The sequence below is a fragment of the Corvus cornix genome, chromosome 2, assembly GCF_000738735.6.
Source record: "Corvus cornix cornix isolate S_Up_H32 chromosome 2, ASM73873v5, whole genome shotgun sequence".
In the NCBI taxonomy this organism is placed as follows: domain Eukaryota; kingdom Metazoa; phylum Chordata; class Aves; order Passeriformes; family Corvidae; genus Corvus; species Corvus cornix.
Window position 1 is genome coordinate 131,456,443 of NC_046333.1, and position 26,558 is coordinate 131,483,000.

The 26,558-nt window shown below is 39.1% G+C and overlaps 1 protein-coding gene across 1 annotated transcript in view; it reads left to right on the plus strand.

Moving 5' to 3' along the window:
- Positions 1-26,558, plus strand: part of CPQ (carboxypeptidase Q) — a 149,024-nt gene that overhangs the window by 12,530 nt on the left and 109,936 nt on the right. The window contains exons 2-3 of the mRNA XM_039549698.1: positions 5,440-5,897; positions 17,332-17,539. Of these exons, the coding sequence (XP_039405632.1) occupies positions 5,471-5,897; positions 17,332-17,539 (635 nt within the window). The 5' untranslated portion in view covers positions 5,440-5,470. The remainder of the gene's footprint in view (positions 1-5,439; positions 5,898-17,331; positions 17,540-26,558) is intronic.

The window sequence follows — 26,558 nt, forward strand, 5'->3', positions numbered from 1 at the left end:
GAAAGACTGGGTGTGCTCCTCTTTTCTGTAAGGCCATCATTAAGAGATGAAGATCCCGATGAGCTTGGCCTTTAGCATCAAACACAGCAGTTAGGTACAGACAAATTGGCCAGACAATAGGTAGGAGCATCCTACTAGTAACTACTAATAAATGTGCCTTCTGACAGCCTCTGCACAACCTGCACAGCATTGTGCTCTACATTTCATTCTCTTTCATACTAATTTGAGCTGGAAAAGACTTACTTTCTGCCTTTAATTTCTCTTTTTCTTCTACATACCTAGAACCTTTCTTCCTTGATTTTTAAAAAGCCTTTCAGCTTGTGTCTCTGGTGTCCTTTCATATTCTGAATCACAGATATAGTTTGAAAGACATCTTTTGAACTCTAGTCCACACTGCCTTTTTAAGCAGGGTCAGCTGCAGCAGGTTGTCCATGCCCATGCCTAGATAGGTTTGGAATATGTTCCTGTATGGACACTTTACAACCTCTCTGGGCAACCTCTTCCAGTGTTTGACCACCCTCACTGGAAAAAAAAAAAAAAAAAAAAAAAAAGTACATTCTTGTGTTCAGATGGAATTTCATATATTCCAGTTTGTTTCCATTGACTCTTGTTCGGTTGGTGGGCACCCTTGGAAAGAGCCTGGCTCTGTCGTCTTTGTTCCCTCCCATCAGGTATTTATACCCACTGATGAATCCCTCCCTGTCCTTCTGGAGAAAATCTTTTCTTCTCCAGACTGAACAGTCACAGCTCTCTCAGCCTCTCCTCATGGGACAGATACTCCAGTCAGTTAATCATCTTTGTGGCCCTTTGTTGCACTCTCCAGCATGTCCACATCTTTCTCATACTGGGAAGCCCAGAAATGAAGAAATAATCCAGGTGTGGCTTCACTAGTGCTGACTAGAGGGGAAAGATCACGTCCCTCCACCTGCTGGCCACCCTCCTTCATGTCCAGCCCATCAGGCTGTTGGTCTTTGCCAACATGAGGTTTTGCTGGCTCATTCTCTGCCAACACCTTTCCAGCTGGCTATCCCCAGCTGTCTTAGTGCATGAGGGTTAGTCTTCCCCAGATGCAGGACTTGTTGAACTTCATAAGGTTCCTGCCCGCTTGCCTCCTCATGCAACCAGTGTGTACACAGCCACTCCTCCCAACCTTCCCATCATCTGAGGCCGCACTCTGTCCAAGCATCCAGATTACTAATAGAGATTTATAACAGCTCTGGACCAGGTGTGAACTTTTAGGGATCACCACTAGCTGCCATCTGCCAACTAGATGTCACACAAATAGTCAAAATCCTCTGAACTTCGTTGTTCAGTTGATTTTCAGTCTACCTCACTGTCTGCTCGTTTAGCCTATACTTCATCAGCTTCCCTGAGACTTCTAGGCAGACTGTCAACTGCCTTACTAATGTAAAGGGAAACAAATCCACTGCTCTCTCCTCATCTACCAAGCCAGCAATTTTGTCTTAAAAGGGCATCATGTTGCTTATGCAATTTCGCCTTTGTAAATCCGTGCTAACTATTCTGGGTCACCTTGTCCTTCATATGTATGGAAATAATTTCCAGGATTTTTCTCCTGTGCACTTGCCAGAGCCTGATGTTAGGATGACTGGTCTGTAGTTCCCTCCATCTTATTTCTTGCACTTCTCAAAGATAGTGCAAGACATGACCTAAATAAATGAGAGTGGCCTCATAATGACATCTGATCCTCAATATTTGTGGGTGCAACCCATGAGGCCCCATGGATTTATATATGTACAGTTTGTTTTAAGTGCTACCTCACTTGGTCTTCCTCACTCCAGACATTCCCTTTTAAATGTTCTGGTAGGATTTGGCAGGAAAAAAATCTTTCTGTGAACTATATTCAAAGCATTCCCTTCCTTCTCTATGGATCCAGGTACTACCATGGCTGGATGACCTCTTTCTGCTTCATGAACAATTAAACGCAGTGAACAACTTTGACTGTCCTGTTATTTTTTATTAATTTGGCTGGCACTGTGAGGCTCATTTGCTGAATCTTAACTAGTTAGATGTGGAAAAATAAGTAATCTCCTTTGCTAGATGATTCACTGCGGTGATAAAGTTCCAAAGACTGGGAAAACAGATGTGGTTCTTTCCCTGGACTAGCAGTGGAGTGATTCCTGCATTGCAGTTTGAGTATAATGTTATTTTACCCAGCAGGGAAATATTTCAGATAGCTGCTTTTGAACAGATTATGCTGGAGTATTCAAGGAAAGCACAATAAATGACATTCCTATTTTTGTGTTCTTGACCAGGGTTTGAATTCAGTTATGTTCCTCTTACAATGCATTGGCAGGCAGTGAAGTGCTGTGCAACGCAGAAGCATGTTACATTCACAGAAGTTGTGGAAACATGTCTGTTCTCCGTGTTCAGTGGGAAATTCCTGGAAGAAGTGTATCTCTTAAATGCATGTCCTCTGGGGCAGCCTTTGGAATGAGGATCCTGCTGGTCTTTAATGAGGCTAGGAAGAACAAAGAAAGCATTTCTTAGTTAAGGGAAATGTGATAACTGCAGTTGCATTTCTCTATTGAAAAAAATGCATGAAGTTGGTAGCTGGGGGCTTTTTGAGGTGGCTAGTGCTAGTTAAACAATCCCACTATGTTTTCTTGTGTAACAACTAAGTGTATCAGCTTTTTCTGGTAGATTTTGCAAGCCCTTAAACAAACAAAACCCCAAACCTTAAGTTTTTGAAACTAAGTCTACAAAGTTGTTGTCTTACTTCATTCAGCACTTATCCATTATCTTGCTTACTTTTTTGTCCATTGATGAATTTGGCAAAAATCAGGGACTGAGCATGGTCATCCTGAGAAAATTACTGATGTCTCTACAAGATGATGTAGAGCATGATCTATGAGCATGTAATTAACTGGTCCAAAGGCAAAGTACATGGAGAAAGTGCAGAGCATCGCAATAAAAATACACCAATAACCTTCTGTGTAGTATAACCACAAATAAACAGTAACTCAGACTATAAAAGGCATTTTGCAGTTCTCAGGCAGTGTCCTGAGCTAACCCAAGTCTTCTGCTCCTGGTTGTGTGAGACCTTTGCCCTGTCTGTCTCAAAGAGAGAGCTGAAATCTCTGTGATAGATTCATCATTCACAGATGAAATCATAGATGATTTTTGTTGTTTTGTGAAAATTATGCTTCACTGTGAAGAACTTATTACTTCCTTGATCTCAAGCTTAGGCGACATTTGAATAGTTAAGGAGAATAGCTTAGTATTCTTATATTGCTAAAGCTATTGTTTAAATTGCTGTTTGTAAAGAGACCCATAAAGGCCTATGGAAGGCTGGCAGCTTGTGTTGGTTATCATACGCGCTAGGCTTGGTGACTCCAAAATGATTGTGTGAGTGGTTTTTGTGGGTGTTGGGGTGTTTCTGTTTATTTGTTTGTTTCTGAATTCTGGTGGTTTATGGATCCTAGAAATATGGTTAGTACTTTGACTCTTTCTGTGTCTTATTTCTGCACTGCACAGCCAGCGTTTCAGATGGCATCTTATGGGTGCATGCCTCGTGGGTTATCCCTGCTTTTTGGGAGCTGATCAGAAGCTCTCATAAATATTGTGGGTTGCCTCTTTTGTTTCTGTTGACAAATCTATGCTTCTAAGTGCCTGTACAGTAAGATTTTGAACATGGGGAATAAATCAAGAAGTTAGAGGTCTGTGCTCAGTTGCAGGGCTGTGATCTTGTTGGGATCATGGAGGGATAGCTCACATGACTGAAATGCTGCAGTGGATGGATAGATGCCCTTTAGGAAGGACAGAGTGGAAAGAAGAGGAACTGGAGTTGCCTGTTATGTGAGAGGACAGCTGTAGTGCTTGGAGTTCTGCCTGGGGATGGATGATGAGCCAACAGAGGGCCTGTGGATAAGGATTAAAGAGCAGACCCGTATGGGTGACTGTAGCAGCTGTGTGTTATAAGCCACCTGAGCAGGAAGAATAAGTAGATGAGGCCTTAACTGCTAGAAGTAGCTTCTCATTCACAGGCCCTGTTGCTCATGGTGTACTTTAACCATCCCAATATCTGCTGGAGGGTCATCACAGGTTATAAGCAACCCAGGAGGTGCCTGACACAGGTTATAGAGAAGCCAGCAAAGAGAGGTGCTATGGTGGACTTCATAAAGGAAAGAAGGGCTGGTTGTGGTGTGAAGGTCAAAGGCAGCCTTGGCTACAGTGACATGAGATAATGGAGTTCAGGATCCAAGGAGCAGGTCAAAAAGCAAGATCACAGCACTGAATTTCATGAGAGAAGACTTTGACCTCTTTGAAGATTTGCTCGATATAAGTCCTGTGGAATAAAGCCCTGAAAGACAGAAGAGGATCCAAAGAAAGCTTGTTAATATTCTAGCATGGTTTAACCCCAGATGATAACTAAGTACCATGCAGACACACACTCCCTTCCCCCTCCCACCTCTCAGTGATATAAGGAGAAGACACAGAAGAAGAGGTACAAAAACTTATGGGTTCAGGTTAGAACAGTTTAGTAGATGGAAAGAAGTAGAGTCTTATAATAATAATGATTATAATAATAAAAAATAAATAAAACCCAAAAAAACAAGTGATGCACAATACAATTGCTCATCACCTGCTGATCAGCCTTTCCCTGAGAAGTGATCAGCCCCTTCCACTCAACTCCCACAGTTTGTGTACTGAATTTAGTATGGAATATCCTTTTGGCCAGTGTGGGTCAGTTGTCCTGGCTGTGCTCCCTCACAGCTTCTTGTGCAGTTCCTCACTGGCAGAGCATGAGACACTGGAAAGTCCTTGATTTAGGGTAAGCACTACTCAGCAACAAACAAAACATCAGCATGTTATCAACATTATTCTCATATTAAATCCAAAACACAGCACTGTACCACTTAATAAGCAGAAAATTATCTCTAACTTAGCCAAAACCACTACACAGGAGGCATTGGATCTAAATCGCTCTTACATCTTTTTAGTAAAATAAAAAGTACTTTCCTGATTATGAAGATGGAGATTAAGAAGAACTTTTTATTCATGAATAGTTTTAAGAAAAGCTTTTCTCTGAATGTTTTGTGTAAAGACATTTGATTTGGCACTTCTGAAAAGTCCTGCTCCTAACAGAAAGGAGATACAAAACTCCTCCTGCATGGGAGCAGCCCTGGGTTTTGATTCATTGAAGAATGTGTTTATTTAAAGAGATGCAGCATTCCAAGGATATTTCTAAAGACTGCAACAAAGATTGTGTCCAGTGGCCTAAGTATCTTTTTCATTTGCTTTCAATAACTCTGTCTTCAACTTGAGTTTACTTTCCTGCTAGTTCTGATCAAAGCATTTGCATGAAAAACTAATTTCTTTTCATTTCATTTCTGTCTGCCAATCCCAATAGCAAAAAGTATTGCTGATAGGTGTATGATTTTTTAAACTTGCTTTTTTTTCTTTTTGCCTCTCCAACAGGCCATCTGTGGAAAAGAAGAAAGAGAGAAAAATGAAGTACTTATTCTTAATATTTCTCATGAATTTGTTACACCACTATACTGGGAAATCTTTGAGAAGATATGGCAGTTCCCTGAAGTCATTTGAAGACATTAAAAATGAGATAGCTGGCTATACTAATATTGCTAAGGCTATTATTGATCTTGCTGTTCATGGAAAGGCTCAGAACAGATCCTATGAAAGATTAGCAGTTTTTGCTGACACCATAGGACCTAGACTCAGTGGTTCAAAAAACTTAGAGGCAGCCATCAAATACATGTTCAGTGCCCTGCAGAAAGACGGGCTGGAAAATGTGCATCTGGAGCCTGTGAAAGTACCACACTGGGAAAGAGGAGAAGAGTTTGCAGTGATGCTGGAACCAAGGAATCACAGCATTGCTATTTTGGGACTTGGGAACAGTATTGCAACTCCTCCAGAAGGTAACTCTTCCTTTTGGAATTACGTATCACTTGCTTTTTAACACCAAACTGTATTGTACCCCCAATAACTTCTCTCAGTCATCAGACTGGTTTTCTTCTTGCTGTAATAGTTCTGCAAAACAAGGTGCTGTTCTCCTGGGATTTTTCTATATGGTGTGGTTGTGACTGATGCAGTTTATATTAGTACTGTTGGGTTGAACAGGCTTGTAAAATTAGAGTTGATTCCTGAATTTTCCATTAAGTTTATACCGTTTTGTTGAACACTGCTGAACCTCATTGCAAAGATTCTGGTGCTCCATTGTGGTTGGCAGGAAAGAAGTTCTCCATGGGGTGTCAAGTTGACACATGATTTCTCCTTTTCTTCAGCTGCCCTATCTTGCCAAGCTTAGCCCTTAACTCCAGTAAAAAAAAAGACAGCAGGAAAAGGAGCTGAGCTTGGAGTGTTCAAGCCCCTTGCTAAACATGGCAGTTGGTATCTGTGTGTCCTTTCCTTCCCTGTCTCATGTTCACCTTGAAACTTACCTGGTGACACTGCTTACATGCTCACTTTGTCACTTACCTGTTACTGAACTGTGTGTTGCCTTTTAGATGATCACGTGTGATATGTTACTCAGGGGCAAGAATAACCATGAGCTGTGCTCAACAAGATTCTGCTCTTTTAAACCCCAAAATATTAGCTTGTCTACAAACAAAATGATTTATAAGATCTCTTTTTGTACATATTGATGTGAAGCTTTCAGAATTGTTTTTTAAAGGCCAGATGAGAACCTTCTTCTGTGACTGCTCTCCATAAAAACCAATATGCTTATTCCTAGACCACTTCAAAAGCATTTGTATTTCTTTTTGAGAAAATAAATTTAGTTTAGGAAATAAAACCTAACATGATACTCATAATTTTTTTATGAATTGTAAATCTTTGTGATAGCGAGCTTTCTGTTTGAAATGAAACAATGTATAAAAGCTGGTTTTTTTTAGAAAAAATATCTAGCCTTTCAAAATGCAACAAATAGAACTGGATAATTTAAGATATGCTTGGAATAAATCATACTTGGTTTGCAAAATTGCAGCTGTCAGTTTATCTGAGATAGTTCTGTCATATGGAGGTAAACCCATTCCTAAATGCAATGCAACTAGAACCATTAATATCTGTTAGTCCCATGATATGTGCAAGGTTTAGTGCTTTGATAGGAGAATATTTACAGCAAAGCTTAAGCCTACAACTTATTCTGTATCCTTTCCAGTCCTATATCAAGCTTCCTAAAAAGTAAGCTAAAATTAGAAGGGGTTTTTTGGTGTTTAGCAAGTGTTGCTGAACCTGCAAAGGGAACCTGCAATTTAATTTTGGCAAACATCTTCACATCCCAAAAAGTCTGTTTTTCACTTCTCTTTCTTAGTTGTGTAGTTTTTTGCCCTTGCCTGGTTTTACTCCTAGGTTTGCCTTTTTTTTTTTAGAGATTTACTGAATTTACATGTTAAAAATACTCACAGAGGCTAATTACGTCCTTCTTTTTCTGTGGATACAAATATGCAGCTAGCAAGAATTTCTCTTGCTTCTTTCCAGTCCCGTGAGATATTTTTCTCTCTCACAGAAGATATTAGAAGAGTTCTATAAGTTATGAACACCTGCAACCTTGCAAAACCTTGTTTATAGTACAGTAGGAAAATATTTTGACAATGGTTGTTTTAGGATTTTTAGCCAATCACCCCAAGGGGTGGCTGATCCTTTGACCAATTAGACTATGAAGAAAAAAGCCTGTAAAAAAGTTGTAAAATAATTAAATGAAAGAAATCTTGCTGCACAATTCTTGCCTGCTGGATCTCTCTTCTCCTCCCTACCACTGCAGGACACTGTGATATTTTTCATCTGTAAAGATCCTATATGTTGAAAGATAGGATCGTATCATCCAGTGCTGGTTTATACTGAGTAGTGTTCAAAAACTTCACATCATTCTTTCTCACAATTTTACTTTCCTCTGACATCTGCCATGTTGCTGAAGAGGTATATGTGTTGGTGCTAGAAGACTTTACGGCAATGAGATCTCTCACAAAAGAGTGGTCTGTTTCTCACACTTTCTGGAATATTTTTGGTTAAATTACTTATCTTATGACTCTCCTACCATTTGTGCCTTTTCTTATTTCTGCTGGTCTCATCTTGCTCTGCGCAAGCTGTGACAGGTTTTCGTGCTTGAGAAGGTTATGTGGGGTAGCTGGTCCCTGGTGAGCACTTGGCTCTTGTTCTTCCAATCACTGGACCATCCTCCTGGCTGACGGAAATGTCTGGTAAGAGCTGCTCATCACCAGCCTCTGTGGGCAAGAGAACCGGAAGGCATGCTGTTCAGAAAAGTGCTGTCCTAGAACACTCACTCATACCAAGCATGGAATAAAAAATGTGTAGTTAGACTATTAAAACCACTGCCTTATCACTTCTGAGGATTGCCACAGTGCCTTATTCCTAAGAAAAAGGGATAGAAGGCTGCCCTAAATCACATCAGAAATAGTTGAACAGTTTCCCTCTGAGGGATTATCAGCAGTTCTGATACATCTTGTATTAGCCAAGAAGCTGTGGGAGTGTGAGTCTTCCTGTAATCAAAATAATGCAACTCAGTGTGAGATGCCTGATGCCAGTTATCCTGTCGTTACAGTACTGTTGTTACATGGGATCAGACTAGGGACATCTACTGCTGCTGTGCTGAGCTTTGGCAGAGGGATGTTTTAAAGGCTGAAGACTGTCCTTCAGATGTTGGCTCTATGATGATTCTTTGGTTCCTTCACAGCTGCCCTAAAGTGGACTGTGCAGATGATCCCTGGTTGTTTGGTGTTAGCTTGATAGTTAACTGCATGTTTTAAGTCAGTGTTCCTATCAGGATATGTTTCAGACCCCTCTGTTTACAAACCACTGTCTTGGTATAGCCCAAACAGATCCCTTCCTTGACACTACTGATGCCTAGAGACAGAGGATGGCATTGGTTGGACTTCTTGTCTTTTAAGGTCTAGGAATGGGGTTAAGATGAGAGGGGCTGACTCCCACATCCCAGCAGGAGGTACAGGAGACCATTTCTTGTTTTTTCACCTTCTCAGTTATGTCTTGTATTCCTCCCTTCCCATGATTTGGCCCCAGGCTTGTGATCTGAGAAGCTAAGACAATAGGAATTGTCAGAAATTTAGCTTAACAGTGGGCAGAAACTTAAAACTTGGTGCTGGACTTGGTGGCCTTTGGTTCCCTCAGAGCTCCTCCTGGAGCTCAGCACCCCGAGCAAGTGCTCTGGAGGGCTCTTCATTAACATGGCAATAGCCTAACAGCAATTAGAAACCTGGCTTTGGATGCTGGAAATTCAGGAAATTATTTTCCTTTCTGTCCATGGAAATCCAAACCAGTGTTTCCTAAGAGTGACCCAATGACTACAGCACATGCTGAGGTTTGTTACTTTCCATTTCAGCATACACCATGTGAGTGTGGAAAAAAATCTGCAGTCCTTCAGAGCAGGAACAGGAAGCTCTAAAAAGCAGCAGTATTTTTAGCTATGGAGTCCAAGCCAGCACTGACTCCAGGATACCAGGAGCGTCTCTTCCTGCAGGTCTTCTATCTAACTCATGCCTATGGCATTGAAACCCTACTGGGATGTGCACAGAGCTTTCCTCATCTATTTGATTTGATGAGATTGGCCCACATTGGCTTAGATACAGAACAGTTGGATGATGTGCAGGAGGTTTTTCAGTACCTTGTGATCTTGGGGATAAAATCCTACTTTCTCCTTCATGACTGGGAAATATGCCAGGATGTCGAGTTCCCAGATTCCATCTGATTTACACAGCAAAAAAAGGGGAGAGTACAGAAAAGGTTAGATTTTTCTACTGAAGAGGAAAAACACCCAATGGTCTCCCTCTCCAAGTGTATTCCAAGATGTGAAGGTGTTGCGTCAAAGAGAAAGTTTTCACTTCCTTTGATCTCCTTACAAGGAGGGAGTAACTTTATGGCGCACTTTAGTGACAGGAAGACAAGAAACATGAAACAGAGTGACCTGGATTTCCAGAAATCAGCAGAGACTGAAAACAGTCATCACCTCGAAGAAATGGATTCCTAGGTAATAAACAGGATTGAATGTTAGAAGAGCTCAGTTTTGGGAGCTGGAAAACTAGAGATTTACCATATTTAGTCAATGTCCTTCTCTAATTTTCAGTGTTTCAACATTGGCAAGCATAGATATATATATAGAGAGAGAGACTGTTGATTTCTGGTAGTACTGATTTTATCCCCCAAATTCTGAGGAAAATAGATATAATTGTTGCTTTGAGAATCCCATAATTGAAGGAAAGTAGTAGTTTAGCAGATGTTTGACCATAAAGTATCAAAGAATTCATTTTTTTGCATGTGTTTTAAGATGCACTTTTTTTATCCTGATGGGTGACCATGCCCTTTAATTTTAAAGGAGTACTGACAAGCAGAACCAACTTCAGAGCAGCCTGCCCTGAAATGTCTCCTCAAGGAAAGGAACAGTCTCTGGTTTTTGTGTACTGTTGGTTGCAGCAAAACTGAAATAATATACACATGATGTATTGGCAGACTTTTTCCTAGTTTTTGTCTTCAAGTCATGGAGGGGTTTTTTTGTTTAATTGTCAACGTTTGGTCCAGCTGTGCTCTTACAGAAGGTGATAGGAGTTTTGGAGTTAGATAATATGAAAATAGTTCCAGCCTGTTATGTATAAAATGGGAATAATGCATGTTGTCTTGAAGTTGTTGGGGTATGCTGTTGCTGTAGGTCCACCATTTTATTAAACCAGGGATGTTGCTGAAAGAAGTGGTCTGGCCCCAGTCCTGGCTGATGCATTTTGCCCCCAGTGTTGACCCTCCTCTTTCTTTTCTCAGTGGTGAAGTGGATTAGGGGATTCAGCTAGATAAACAAAAGGCCAACAAAAAGTTATTTTTAATGTGTATCAGAGGATTTACCCCTGAGCTGCCAGCATCTTGGATAACCACTGATCTCCTGGAAGAAAATGTGATCCTTCTGGAGGGCCTTGGGTACCCCTTTAATGAGGGGTTCAGTGCTGAGAACAGGGGATGGAGAGAGTTGTAGGCATGAGAGCACAGTGCATGGCAAAGCCCTCCTGTCTTCACTGGATGCCTCTTCTTTCATGTGTGAGGAGCTATTGATCGACATCTTGAGACCACGAGCCTCAGTATTGCGTGCCTGGATTGTTTATTATTACTTAAAGCAGCACTGCTTGTGCTATGGTAATTATGCTACCATTTTTCTTGGAATGTAAAAGATGAGATCCCTGAAGGACCTTAGACACTGGTCTTCAGTGACCCAGCATCTGGGCTAAAAGTTAGTGCAGTAGCGTTTCAAAGATTTGGAGAGTGGGAGTAGCTGCATGGCTTTGAGGTGGACGTGCTGTCTGGGAAGAACATCGGATCCAGCCGCTGCTTTAACGAATGTTTGCGTGAACTGTGTGGATTGCCAATGGCAAAAAATTGGATTTTCGGGTCTTGTTCTTTTGCAGTGTCACTGAGTTGAGGGTGGTTACCTCAAGGATGTTAAGTCCAGGCTGAAGCTAATGAAGGCAGGATTTGAATATGATTTTCTGCATGTGTGGGGTATGCGTGCACAGCTGGATGGCGACGTTCCCTTCATCCAAAGGAATAGCTGGCAGTGACTGGCACCTTGAGGAGGGAATGGTTGTCCTCAGCACTTCCTGCCTTGAGCACCTGTGTTCTCAGCAACTGATTTTTGTGGATCTGGTTTTTGAGTGTCTAATTCTCCCTATACAATGCATAGCAAGCCTGTGGTCTGTGCAGGGCTGCTCCCAGGAGAACCTAACCTGCTGCCCTGCTCTTTTGGCATCCAAGGCCTTGTGCTGGGGGCTAGGTCCAACCCATTTTCTCCTAGGATTTGTGTTGCACAGAAAGCTACATATTATTGAAACCAAACTGTTCTAAAGAGAGCCAGTACTTGCTGGAAATTTTAAATCGTATTTTTCAAAAATGTGACTATTATACACTGTTAATTTTTCTTTGTGTTCTTAAGGAATGGTACAATATACTTAGTCTCTGTGCAATGCATCAGCGCTGAATAGCCTCATATCCTTTTTTATAACTGTCCTATGTAATTTTATTTTCATGAAGTAATTCTCTTTGCTGTTCCACAGAGTAGGAAGGTCACATTTTCTAGAAGTATTATTCACATTTTACAAAATCTTTCTTCCTGATAAAACCCTCTTCTTCATTTCACGGTTCCCCTAAAATATTTAATATTTTCTTCATATTATAAGTCTTATATTATTACATATTTATAAGTGTTGACAGAGCAAATGTGTTTCTAGGTGTTAGAATATTTCAATTTTTCAGTACATGCTAATAATTTTTGAATGAGAAAGAAAAAGAAGTGATGATATTAATCTTTCATTTGCTTCAGCCTGACATGAAACCTTAATTGGATGAGGTCATTAGAGACAAAGAATTTGGGTTTGTTTTTCTGAAAATCTAGTTGAATTTTGTGGAGCATTGCAGGAAAGCTGAACTAATTCCTGGAGAGTGTTAGAAAGCGACATGTTTTTAAGAGAGGTATGATAGAAGTTGAGGAGGAAAATGTTTTCTGAGCTGATTTTAGAGGATATTGAACTTAAAAAAGGATATAATTCCAAGTCCCTAATCTTACTTAGCTTTGAAGAATATATTTGCCTTTTCCCTCCATTCCCCGAGACCTTCTTTCCTTAGACCGGTCCCAACAACTACCTTATCTCCAGATATGCACATCTACCTTTGTATCCTGTGACCCATGCAAAAAAATTCTAGGTTCTCTGTAACTCTGTGAAAGAAACTACCTTGCAAATGGGCACAAGACAGTGCTCATGAGCTGTATCTGAAAGAAGCATGGGCATGGTACTTTTAATGTGGAGAGAGGATCAAGTCTGAAGGACAATGGGAATAGCCAGGCTAAGGTAAGAAAAGCTTGAGGCTACTGCCTTCGTGTGTTTAGGGTCAGCATGAAATACAGTGTACCTTGATGAAGCAGCTTTTGGGCTAAATTAGCTTTGTGGGGAGAGCTGATGTAGAAACAGAGAAATCTGGGATGTTGCAGGAAATGAGGTATGAGGGTGGCCTGACCTTGCTGCTCTGTGAGGCAGGGCTGCAATCAGCACATGGATTTCAGGCACTGTGCTTGTGTGTTGTTGCCCTTGCTCTACCATGAAGAGCTCTCTTGATTTCCTGTCCCGATACCCTGGTGTCTGGGTCTGATGAATGGGGAGGTAGCATTCTGTCTCCCTCTTGTCTTCATGACTGCAGAGGCCAGGACATGTTTCAGATACATCTCCAGTTTCAAAATTTCCACAGTTATCAGAACAATTAGGTATGTTGTTGACTTTTTGTGTTGATATTTCTTTTCCAGCTTTGTTTTGTCTAGGCTTAAAATTACTGTATTTTAATTGTTTTAAGCAAAAATTGCCTTGCTCATCAGCTTATTTATTTGATGGTGGCAGCTTCAGTGCATGTGGATCAATAGCATCACCATTCTGTAGTGTGATTTGTAGAAGAAATCATAATTCTTACTTTAGTGTGAAGTAAATGGAGTTTGGGAGGTACATAGGAGTGAGTTGCTTGCTTGCTGCTATTGAAAATAATTCATTGTTAAATAAATGATGACTGAATTTGGCTTTGTAACTGGATCTCCAAGGTACTGATGCTATTAACTGGATGACAAAAATGAGACTGGGGGGAAAAAAGAAGAAAGTAAGGCCATAGTTAAGTAGTGAGCAAATTGGTATCCAGTAAGATTAAACAGTATGCAAATAATACTTCTTTCTGGGTTTACTAAATCCTTTTAATGTAGTAATAGATTGTAACTAACTTGATTGAATTTCTGTGTGTTTATGAAGAGAGTGTTTCTGGGATACTAATAAATAAAAATGTATTCTGTATGAAATTTCATTGATGTTTTAATAAAGATTCACCAGTTCTTAAAATCTGATAATAGGATGGATTTTCCTTTTTTTCTTTCTCTTCACTGAAACCTGTTACTAACACAGATAGATGCTTATCTCTAGATACTAAAATGACTTAAATATTAGCTGCAGTTAATCTTGTGGAGAAGAAGTTATCTTGTGAGGAATCCGTTTGAACTAATCTACTCCTTGCATCATTGCTGGCAGGTAAACAGCTGTGAGGTGGTGACTCTCCAGACAGATTTGTTCATGCCAAGAATCAGACTTCTTATATATGGCAGTGTTACACACAGCTGATTTATGGGTGCTTTTACATATATATACACACATACACACACATACACATATATATATATATATATATATATATATATATAAAATTAGTCTTGTGTCCATCCCGTCTGTGACCGATTTTAGATTGCTAATGCGTATCATGCTGCTTATTCCAATTGGCAATGTGATCATCAGAGGTGTGGCATATTCAAGTTTTGAGATAGAAACATGCATTTCAGGGTACAGAGGACTTTGTAAAATATATTTTTGTTGGTAATTGAGATTTGCCTGCTTGTTCCCACCATTAACACCCTTCCCATACCTTAATTCTCAGAAACAACCAGGTACAATTTGCTGTTTAATATGAGAAATGAGAGGAAACCTATAGTACTACCTAGATTCTGTTGCTCACTTGCCCAACCCAACAATATGTTTCATGTGATGAGATCAAACAAATAGTCTTCAGCTTTATACACTCAGCCAAGTTTATCATGTTTGTAATTCTGCTTTCTATGATTCATGCCCTTTACTTAGCTAATTCCCCAAATACTCTTTATTCATCTCTTGGACTGTGTGGGTTATAATCTTTATAGCTTGCTTAAGTAAGCAGGCAATCTGTCTTCCTCCTTACATGGGGTTTCTGAAGAATTCTGTTCAATAACACACAGCCAGTAACATAATGATAGGTGCAAGAAAGAGAGACAATATCTTTCCACATGGGAAGCAGAGCCATGAGGCACTGAATTGGTAGGAGACACTAGGATAGATTTCTATTAATTTGCTTAAAGGTTCAGTAAGGTGAGACATTTCCAGTTTCTAAAGGGAATAACTCGTTCTCCTTAAACAGGTAAACTATTGGGGTTTTTGTTTAATTTCCCCTTTTGCACAGAAGGTTTAAGGGTGGTTTGTGTGTGTCCACAAAGATAAACATTGCTCTTGTCTCTTCAGTTGAAGAATCTGAAATGGTATAAATTGGCACTTAAATGCACGTGAGTAATTGAATTAATCAGAAGCTACACAAGAGTGAAGTTTTACAGAAAGCACTGTAATTCACGCTTTAATGTATACCATGCTGCCATTAAGTTAAACTTGCAGAGAGAATGTTTGTTTTGTTTTATCAAAGGATGGCTTTATTTAGCTTCTTTGGGGACATTCAAGGGTAGAGATACTGAGCTAGAGTTTGCAACTCTGTGTTCTTTCCCTTAGCTTTCCCTTAGCACAAATTCCCAGTAAGTCTCACTGTACAAACTCCTGATGCCTGTCATCTAGGAAGGGCCATAAATTTCTTAGGAATTATAGATAGTTACTAGCTGTCTGGAGCTTTCTTAAAAAACTTTTCAGAGGTGGTGTTTGTTCATCTATGCAGTAATGCCCAGAAGAGTTACACTCCTCGCTTCCTTTGACGAACAGCCACCAAGACATGCGTCCTTCCAGTGCCTGCTGCACGATCCAAGTGGAGCACTGGGGAGAGCTAATATGAAATAGAAATTGCAGTATCAACCTACTGAGACCATGACTTCTCTTGTGGAAAATGAAATTTTGCAGATACCTGGCTTTATTTCCAGTGGCATGGTTTCATACCCAAAATGATCCTGTTGCTGGGATGTTCCTTAGCTAGGCAGCTGAACCTGCCATTAATTACAAGCAGCTGGAGTCTGTTAGTATGCTCACCTGCCTGCAAACAGCAGCTAGTAATATGTGAAGGTGATTCTATGGTTTGCCTCTCTAAAACACTGCCAGGTTAAGGTAAGAATCTGAATAGTTAAAATTTTTGTGCCTCTCACACTAGGTTATTTTTGTAGCTAAAACTCACTTTTGTTGTAGCAGTAAATGTCAGTTGAACTCTTAGTGGTACACTCTAATGAAAGCAAACTTCTGTGGAATGGTTTATTTAAGGTTTTGAAGTGTAGTTTCATCTTAAGCCATGAGCCTGGGTGCACTGATGCTGGGAGACATTACCTTCCTATTTTTCTATGAGTTTTTCTCGTGTATTATGGTCTTAAATACAAGTCTTTGAAATCCTCTAAATAATTCTTATTCCATGCACACAAAAAAACAACAAGCAACCAAAAAAAGGGACTTCTTCAAGAAGAATAATTTTATTCTTAAAAACATGATAGTTTCACTTTATTCTGACAAATCCTTGCTAGAGGATTTGTTATTCGTTTCAGTTTTCACTGATGTATTTTGTGACTTTTAAGTGAAATGTACAACACTAAAATTTCAGACATCCATTATTTCTTCTGTATTTAGAAGCAAAGTACCAGCCCATGTTGTTAAGCAGTCTCTACTTATCTCTGTAACCAATCAACAAATTTGAATTTTAAGCATTGTGGCCATTTTAATAAACTACTTCTCAAATGCTGTGAAATATAATTCCTCAATTAATGTCCTTAAAAGTTAGAAGGATTCTCTGGCTTATCTATAACATTCTTTGTGTTTTCAAGTAAGATAATACAGCAATTTAAAACTATTCCAACTATTAAAAACAAAGAACTGGGTGGGATCTAACTTACCATGTGTGAATAGTCCTGTAGAAGAACCTGCCTGCGTTTTCTGTATCATGACCTTGGAAATGTGGATTCCTGGAGAAACTCCCAGAAGGAGATCCAACAGAAATGTTATATTCTCTTGAATTAAATATGAAGATATTAATATCATTATTATTGTTGTTGCTGTTATTATTCACATTGCAAAATTTGTTGACACTGCAGAGCTTTAATTTAATTTCAATTATGGATTAAATCATTTTATAATAGTTACGGTCTAAAAATACGGGCTTCCAGCTGTCTTACGTTAAGCTAAGTTGTTTAGCAACATATCAAAACATTTCCATGAAAAGATTACTATCTTTTTCTTTTTTTTTTAATTAATCCCATAGGCAGCTTTTGCAAATGTTTTTGTACTATAAGTGATTACAATGAGGCATTAAAGCACATGCAGAGAATAAAATTCCCCCCATGTATCCTTCTTGCCCTTCAAGCTGTTTTAATACCAGCCTGATAGCATAGTTTACAGAGGTGTGTGTACTTGATCAGGGTGCTATTACATCTATTTAGTACCAATCCCTGATGAAACATTTCACATAGTCTTCCTTTTTCAGGAAAAAAATTAATGCTGGTTTCCTGAGTTCTGCACAGTGCATGCTTTTCTGTCTGTTAGAAGTGGCCATAGGAGAGCTACAGGCAAGCATTGCTAAAGCCACTGTAATACTTTCTTTCAGGAATTACAGCGGAAGTCATAGTCGTAGCCTCATTTGATGAACTGCACAAAAGAGCTCAGGAGGCCAAGGGGAAGATTGTCGTCTACAATGAACCTTTCATCAGTTATGGTGAAACTGTGCAATACAGGTTACAGGGAGCAGTGGAAGCTGCTAAAGTTGGAGCAGTGGCATCCCTCATTAGGTCTATTGCTTCTTTTTCTATTCACAGGTAAGCATTTTTCTCTTTTCTTCCTGCAACTCACATTTCAGTGTTAGCTGACATGTCATTTCTGGGCAGGCATTTTTGTTCTCTATGGCTTAAACATTGCCAGTTACGAGTGGGTGTTTGGTTTTGAAACTATTGACTTCACAATAGTTCTTTTCCCCTGTGCTTTGTCATTCTTTCGGAATGTTTTCATTTTTCTTTGTTACTGATCCAAATTTTGTATAATATTTGTCTTAAAGAACTTTCTACATTCTCAGGGCTGCAGTAAATATTCTGGGAAGAACCAAAACCAAATGTCTTTGGTGGCAACAGGCTGTCAGTGATGATATGAACTGGTCATTCTGTATGTTTGACTAGAATGTAAGTGTACAGTATCGTTAATTTTCCTAGCATGAGGCTGACTTGTACTAGATGAAGGAGTAGTCTGCTTTGAATGTAATTATTTATGAAAACTAAGAACACTTTAGCAGCAAGGTTTGTAATTCTCACACTGCTTTTTAAATAAGGTATGTGGAAATAAGAATTTTTTAAAAAATGTATATATTTTTAGATTTCTTAGTACATTATTCCTTTATCACATGTAGCATTATGTTACTGAAATTATATATTTTCGTTTTCTGGTTGGTAACAGAATTTGTTTTTTATCTGGGAGTTTTTTCCAACTCCGAAAGCTTACACTTAAAATGCTTATCTATTGTGAAAAAGACTAGTTGAGGCATAGAGAGGAAATAGAGACGGGTCCAGCCATGTAGTGAAATGCTGACAGATGCACACTGTCCTTTTACACAATATTTTTTAAATCTTACACTGGTATTGGTGACCTTAATGCCTGCAGTGATCTTTGTGTAGTAGCCTGCTGGCTGTGATGGGAGTTCTGTTCAGGCAGGCCCAGACAGCGGAGCTGGACTGAGGACTGGAAACAGGACAGGCCCATCTGCCTGCCCACCATCCTGTCCCTGAGCTGCAGCCTGAGCAGGATTGGCAGGGCATTAAGTGATGCCAGGCACAAAGCTTGACTGCTTAAACTGTAGAGATCTGTTAATAAAATCATTTACATAAGACAATATGAAAGACATCCAGTTTATACAAGAGGTGCTATATTTTGTAACATTCTTTCTTTGGCAAGTACATGTTTAGAGCAATACAGATTGTTTATTCCTCCCCCTAGTTGCCCGCCCAGGAAGTCTTTACCCACAGAGGAGTCATTGGCAGTAGCTAACCTGTCTCTGAATGTGTGCTACAACATAACCTGGACTTGTGTTCTGTTTAGGTAACACCATGGTTTGTTTTTGATCTCTGCTCCTAGATTTTCTTTCTGCAGAAGTCTAGGCTGGTAGGTGGAATGATATCGCTTTGGGTTTTTCTTGAGGCTGGAACTGGGAAGTGGCTTGGGAGGCATTTGAAGGTATGCTTGATTCCACTTTTTCAGAGAGAACATGAGTGGTCACACCTCAGCAATATGAGAAGAGTGCAAGCTTCCCCACTTGTAATGCTTCAGAGAGTCAGAGAAGACAGTAAAGCCAACTAACTGTACTGGAACACATGCAGAGAACAGCTCTGCTGCCACTGTAGTTGCTTGGTAGCATTTTTATATGCTTGTCCTGGTTTCAGCTGGGATAGAATTCATTTTCTTCTTAGCAGCTGATACAGTGCTGTGGTTTGGATTCAGCATGAGAACAACATTGATAGCACACTGATGTTTTGGTTGTTGCTAAGTTGTGCTTACTCTAAGTCAAGCACTTTCCAGTGTCTCATGCTCTGTGAATGAGGAGCTGCACAAGAAGCTGGGAGGGAGCACAGCCAGGAGAGCAGACCCAAACTGGCCAAAGGGATATTCCATACCACAGGATGTCATGTTCAGTATGGAAACTGAGGGAGGGGGAAAGGGGGGAGGAGAGCTTCTCTGGAAGTGACCAACCACTTCTTGGAAACAGGCTGGGCATTGGTCAGAGGGTGGTGAGCAATTGCATTGCACATCACTTGTTTTTGGGGTTTACTTATTTGCTGTTGTTGTGGGGGGGAATTTTATTATAAATTTTCATATTATAAATTCTAATTATAAATAATTAGAATTTTATTATAATATTTCATTCTATTTTTTCCCCCACTGATTAACTGTTCTTACCTCAACCCATGAGTTTTTGAAATTTTTTTTCTGAGTCTTCTTCCCATCACACTCAAGGAAATAATGAGCAAGCAGCTGAATGGTACTTAGTTGCCAGCTGGAGGTAAACCATAAAAATGCTCCACATTCGCCTAAAGAAGTCAAAATTATGTGTTAAAAATGTTTTCTGAAATATGAAGCACTTGAATTCAGATACTGTCCAAACTATTACTAGTGTATTTCTTGGTGTCCAAAAAATGTGGTGTTTACAATGTATTTTCTAATACTAAAAATTTTCTAATAAAGCTCATAATAATGAACAGATAGTGGAATGTGTTTCAGAAAGAGTTTTACAAAAAAATGTATGGTTTCAAAATAGCCTTATTTGGTATCATCAAAGAATATTGCAATCTATAATGTGTTGATTTTCTGAAAACCAGATGATCTGTCCTGTCCTTAGTTAAGGTGCTATGCAGAATTGTTCAACTGAAAGTTACTGTGTTTTCTGTTTGCCAGAGTATTTACGGAAGTGCATTTAGTATGTAATGAAAAGCTTAGAGGTGAGGAACAGAGGTGGAGACTGAAGGAACTGGCATTACAGCTATTTCAAAATTGAAAGGAAGTAGATACCAAATGCATGTTTGTTTAGAAGTATTGAATCCTTAATTGATACTAGGAACAGAGGTGTCATTCCCAAAACCAATTTGAAATGTAGATGCTGCCACAAAGCATTTTTTTAATAAGTGTACTTTCTGTACTCTCTTCATTTACCTTCACTTTTTTTGGATATGGAATGGATTGATTAATGTATTTTTTCCTATAATACAGAAGGTACTCAGGTCCAATCCCTCACTTCTGTTACTAGTGATGACTAGATCTGTTTCTCTGATTTTTAACAAAGAGGTATTGCTGTAGGCAGGATGGATTTTCTTATCTCCATGCATTCACCTATGTTTTCTTCTAATCACCAGCTGTGTGTGTCTCCTTGTCTGTCCTACCAGTGTGCTGTTCTGGATGGACTATGTGCTTCTTATCAGTCAGTGTCTGGCGCACTGTTTGCTCAGGTCACTTGCCTTTTCGATTGACTGATGGGAAATACGGCATTGCTGCAGGGCATAGTGTGCTAGAAGGGTGAGAGATGAAAGGTAAAAAGCTAATAAGAGGTTTCTAAATATTGTGAAAGTCTTGCATTCTTGCAATTTGTATGCTGCTGCATTGTCAACCAGAGCCTTTACTTCTTTGGCCTGTGTGTTTACATGTTCACTGATAATACGAATAAATGATAATGGGATTGTGGAGTTTTCCAAAACATCCTGGAAACATCTGAGAAAAAAATATCCTCCTCCTCACACTGCACTATCCCAGTTTCGGGTAAATGAAAGGTGGAATTTCACAATTTTTCCTAAACGATACCAAGTTTGGTGGATGGGGTTTTTGTTTTATTTCTTTGTTTGAGGAATTTTGTTTGTTTGTTTGTTTCTCAAATTTTTAAACCCCTTTTCAACGGGGGCTGCTTATTGTTATTTCATTACTCTATTTGCTGGGACAATGTAAGCCACTTTGTGGTGTGATTTCTAGGTGATCTTGCAATGTGAATAATATTGATATGTTAAAACTAGGTACTTTCATTAACATCCATTATTAAAGCTTACTGACAAGGCAGAATTGGTAAAATCACAACATTAATTAAATCACTGTCCTCTTGCTGGTAACTTGATGGCTGTTTCTTGTTCCAGAAATGGCAAGTGGCTGCCACATTGTCAAGGCAAAAAGTATAAAGGGAATCTTTGATGAGGGGACAGTTTATTTTTCTTTAAGGTATGGTAGTATAACTATGGAGTAATGAAACACCCTAGGGACTCAAGCATCCCAATTCTTAAGAAGGGATTAATATTATTACACTCAGGAAAATACAGTGAAAATACTCCATTTACAAGGAATGGTTGAAGTTGAGCAGTAATCTGGATGACCAGTCCCGTGCTACAACAGTCAGTGTTATTGAAGAAATAGTGATGACAAAACTATTTTCTGCTACCATAGGCTTGCTTTTTCACAGCAGTTGTTCTGATTATTAAATAATCAAAGTGAAAGAAGATAGGAAAAATGAAGTGTTTAGCTGTAAGGCTCCTGAAGTTATTTGTTTGTAATAAGATAGCCATAAGTCTTTGGGGGTATTTGTTTCCTAGCTGTACATTTTTGAAACATTTTGTAAATAAAAAGGTGTCCTTTAGCTATTGAAATGATCCAGTATTCTGTGGTGAATGTACTCTCATGAATCTGAAATTTTCAGTAAATCCTTCTGTTTTTCAAGAACCACAGATTAGATAAAGTCATAACACTGTATCTTGTAATGACAACTCCTTTAAGGGCTCAAGAAAGAAGCCAAATGGAGTGCTTTTCTGAGAACTCAAAAAGGAAGTTCCCAAGAATCCTCAGGATAAATGCCAAGAACCCTATTATTACATTTTTTAGATGCTACAGAACAATCTCTCCAATATACAAGAAATTAAACAGGGAACATATTACAAGGCCAAAATAGACCAAGTAGTACTTTGACACAATCTAGAGACTGTTAACAAGGACACATATTTGGTCAAGTTCTTTTCTTTTTGGACTAAATTCAGCATCTTATACTTACCTGAAGTATTTTCCTGCATTTTTTCTCTCCTTCTTTAGTCTACAGGTGGCCAAGACATACCACCAGCTTATGAAGCTCCAGTAACTCCAATCAAAAGCTTTGTCTGGATGAAAGCTGAAGTCATGAAAGGCATGGTGCAACTCAAGATTTATGACTTAGGTTGCATAGATGGCCCATGTCAATACATATGGCACAGGGCTGGTATATCATCTCATGGAATGTATGTGAATTTGAAAACCATTTCTTTACCATTGCATTTCCATTATCTTAATTTCCCCTTTTTTGTAACCTCATTTCACTTCATTTATTTTCTCCTACCATGTATAGTCTTGTATACCTTTTTTTATGTAAATTGTTTTCCTTTGTATTCTTCATTGCTTGTTAGACAGGTCATTCCCTTCTCAATCTTGCTGATGAAGTGTGTGCATTAGTGGCATTTTTCAGTTCTTCGGTGCTAGTACAGGGGCTTCTTACCACATCACCTCTTCCAGTGCTTGGTCTGCTGCCTTTGGTTCCAGACATGAGAACTGCTTGCTAAGGAGATGATCTTCCTTTCCCTAAAACTCCATGTCCGAGAAAAGTAAGGGCTTATTCACATCAATAGTTACAGACAGATTCATCTTCCTCTTCTTGCTCTGCCATGTTTTCTGAATTCTGGGATGATACAGTAGTTTTACTAGGATTTGTTTTTCTGTTTGGTTGGTTGGTTTAGTTGTTTGGTTTTGGTTTTGTTTCAGTAGCAAAGAGATGCATCTGACCTTTAAAATTAATGTTCTGTCTTTGAAACTGTATCTTCCTATTGTGTCCTGAGCCCGGAAGGCTCCTTTCCCTCCTGGTCTGCCCCTCCTTCCACTATGAATGCCAATATACCAAATTTTTTGCTACCATCGAAGGAATCTTTCTTCTTGTGACCCGTTCTGCTGTCCATAGAGGGGAAACAGTGGCATGCTGAGTAGGCAGCATCTTCCATCTGCTTTGCACAGGCTTGGGGAATGTGCAAGGCGTAAGGGCAGCAGGAAGCCGTGTGATGATTGTAGAGATGCAACAGGAGTGACGTAGCATGACTGAAGAAATCAGGAAGTGCCACTGATTATTTCTGAACACTCTTCACTTATGGGATTAGATTAGAAACAAGAATTGATCATAAGAAACATCTCAATGAGAGACTGTCCTAAAGCAATATCCTGTGGCAATGGGATACAGCAGTATTGTCTCCTGTTCTACTAAGGTAGCAGGAAACAAGGATAAAACCCTTATTTGGGGTCTAACAAGAGGAAATAAGAGCAGCCTGTGTTTTGTAAGTCTCTGGGGAACTTGTGGAAAGATTCTAGTTATGTTCTTCAGTGCTGTGCATGTTGTCTTGCTGCCCTTAGAGGTATGAATTGGTGGTGTGCTGTGGCGTTTGCCCTGCACTTAGAGGCTTTCCCTCCAGGATGTCTGTAAATGTTGTTGACTGACAATTCACTAATTTTTACTTTGCTTCCTATGTTCCCTTAAGGTCAACATGCCAGACTGAATTCTTCAGTGCAGTCTTTGTGCTCATTTTTGGGCAAATCCTAGCTGTCAGAAAGATAATTTAGATGTTGCTAGAAGAAATGGAGCCTGTGTTTTAGGAGATTATCGTGTTGTACAGGGGGTTCTTGCTATTTCCACAGTGAATAAGGAGTCAAATTTCAGGTAACTTCATAATAGTGAGAAATCTGTAGATGTTTCTTCAGTCCAAATTTCTCTTTAGCTTTTGCCAAACTTTTTTCCTTTCTTTTGCTTTGAACTGCATAACTCTGTGTTTTGGTTGTTTTGGGGTTTTTTCCAGTAGACGGGGCTTGATGTGATATCTGCAGTCTCTGTGTAAATTCATACACCTGGCATATTTGTTTTCTTACAAAGTCACTAAAATGCTGATGAGACTAACAAGAGCTTTCTCTACCTCCTCCTAGTTTTGACTCCTTCTGATCAGGAATATGGTGTAATTGTGAAGAGTTTCATCCATTTAGTGTCTAGTCATACAAGCAGTGTCCTGTAACTTTGGTAGAGGTAGGTAAAGGGCTAGTAAAATCTTTTTTTATAGACTCTGTTATCTAGAAAGATGCTGTGAGGATAACAGCTCTATTGAAATCCTGGCTTCTTCACCAATAACTTCCCAAGGCAAATCTTTATCAATGTAGTATTCCATTGGTTTTTTTCTTGTCTTCTGGACTCTCCTCACATTACTGAGTCATACATTTTGTTGGTGGCTAGATGACCACTCATATCATGGTTAACTCTGATCTTGTTTGAGTATCATGAGCACCCACTGATTGGGTTTGGTCATATTCTGAAGTTACTAAGGTTTATTACACCTTTGCATTACTGGTTCATGTATATTAAGATGCTGAGTGTATAAAACTGCCAAGTTTTGGGTTTCATGCCCTGGTCTGTAAGGAGTTACAGCTGTGCTTGCTGTGGGTTGAGCACCAGGAGCTTCAGCAATTTACCATGATTTTCTGTTTCTCCCTAATCAGCTCCATCTTTCTTTGGTGCTGCCAATCTCTTCTGAGTCTGTATGAGTTGGGATGCCTATGAAAACCCTATTAGTAAGTTCAGAACCCTCTGACATTATTGTAATGTCTTGACCTATCAATTTCAGGTTTGTTTTAATGTTCTCGCTATATTCGGTTTTCTTGATTACACCAAGTGTCTCACTATATGTGATGACCATAAATGTGGAGAATTGAAGGAAAACCTGACAACACAAAAGCAGATAAAGATTACAGAGAGGGATCCGAGTAACACAGTGCCAGTGAATTAGTTTAGCAATTTGTGTATTTTCAGCTGATGATAAGATCTGAGAAGTATGTGGACTGTTGTTTTGTTTCTCTGTAATTCTTCGTTTCTTCTCTAAAAGTGCAGTAACTGTGGACTTTATCTGCAGTGTTCATATCCAGAGCACATGAGCATTTGTCCCCAGACAACTGGAAAAGATTGAATAGTACCAGCATGTTTGTGCAGAATGCTACAGAATTGGTGTTTGAGGTGTCGTAGCCTAATATTCTCCTTTTTTCAAAGGACAATATACAATTGTCCTTTGAAACAACAATATGGACAATAAACAATAATACAACAATAAAACAACAATTAAAAAAACCCAGCAAAAACAAACAAAAATTTTTTTTAAAGGGAGAGAGGAAAGCCTCTGTTTCTTCATGTACTCTAGGATTACTTTCATGTTACACAGCAACTCACTTTTTAAATTTTGGTCCGGGCAATTCTGAAACAGCTTGTAAAGAGGTCTACTGTAAAGATTTACCTGCCCCTCCAATTTTATTATTTACATGTCTTTTTCCATTATTTTCATGGTTTTCCAGTTTGTATTTCCCACTGAGTATTGTTTCTACTTCCTGTATTGCTCAAGATACTTTTTCTGAATCTATTTGGCATTATTCTTAATTTGACAATGTTACTCAAATTTATCTACATATTACAGAACCATTTCAGCCTATATATATTGAAGTTTTATTTAGGAAACATTGTATCTGCTCTAAAGCACCTGAAGTATTCTTTTCAAGGTTTACTGCTGATTTCCAAAAGTGAACACAGATTTTTGCAGGGACTTTGGCTGGATTTATGTGCATGTATACAATACAAAATTTTATTTCAATGTATAGCTTTTTACTTATGTAAAACAAACAAGCAACCAAATATGGGTGCCAATTTTAAAATATATTTGATTGCTAGTCAACTGTTAATACCCACAATCTCTCTGGTTAATGCCCCAGGAGTGCAGAGGATTTGGAAATGCAAATTCCTCATTTTGTTTTGCCTTGTTTGCTAAAACATGTGATTAAATGTGTATGTTATTCCAACATACTATGATTTCTCTTTACAAGAATGCTTGCACTGTTTTTCAGAGGGCAGGTGGCCTCTTGTTTCTGTTGTTTCTTCCTCTTCCCACAGTCTTACTTGTGGCTTGTCCATATGGTAGGATATTTCTGTGTTATTTCATTAGGTGTTGTCTTCCCATAGGATGGCCTCACCCTGCTGTGTTATCTTTGCTATGATGTATGTCAGACATTTAAGTATGATTAGATAGACCTATTTGTATGATGAAACCCTTTGTTTATGGCACACAAATTTTGACTTGTGTTTTTAGGAAGTCAGAGCCAATTGTTCCACAGTTGTTTGGAATTGTCTTCTAGATGTAGGCTGGTGTTGATGGCCAACAGTAATAATGGGTTCTTCCCTGTAGAAGCAAGGTCTTGTGCCTCAGAAGTGTAACCATTTCAATTACTTTAATCCTTTTC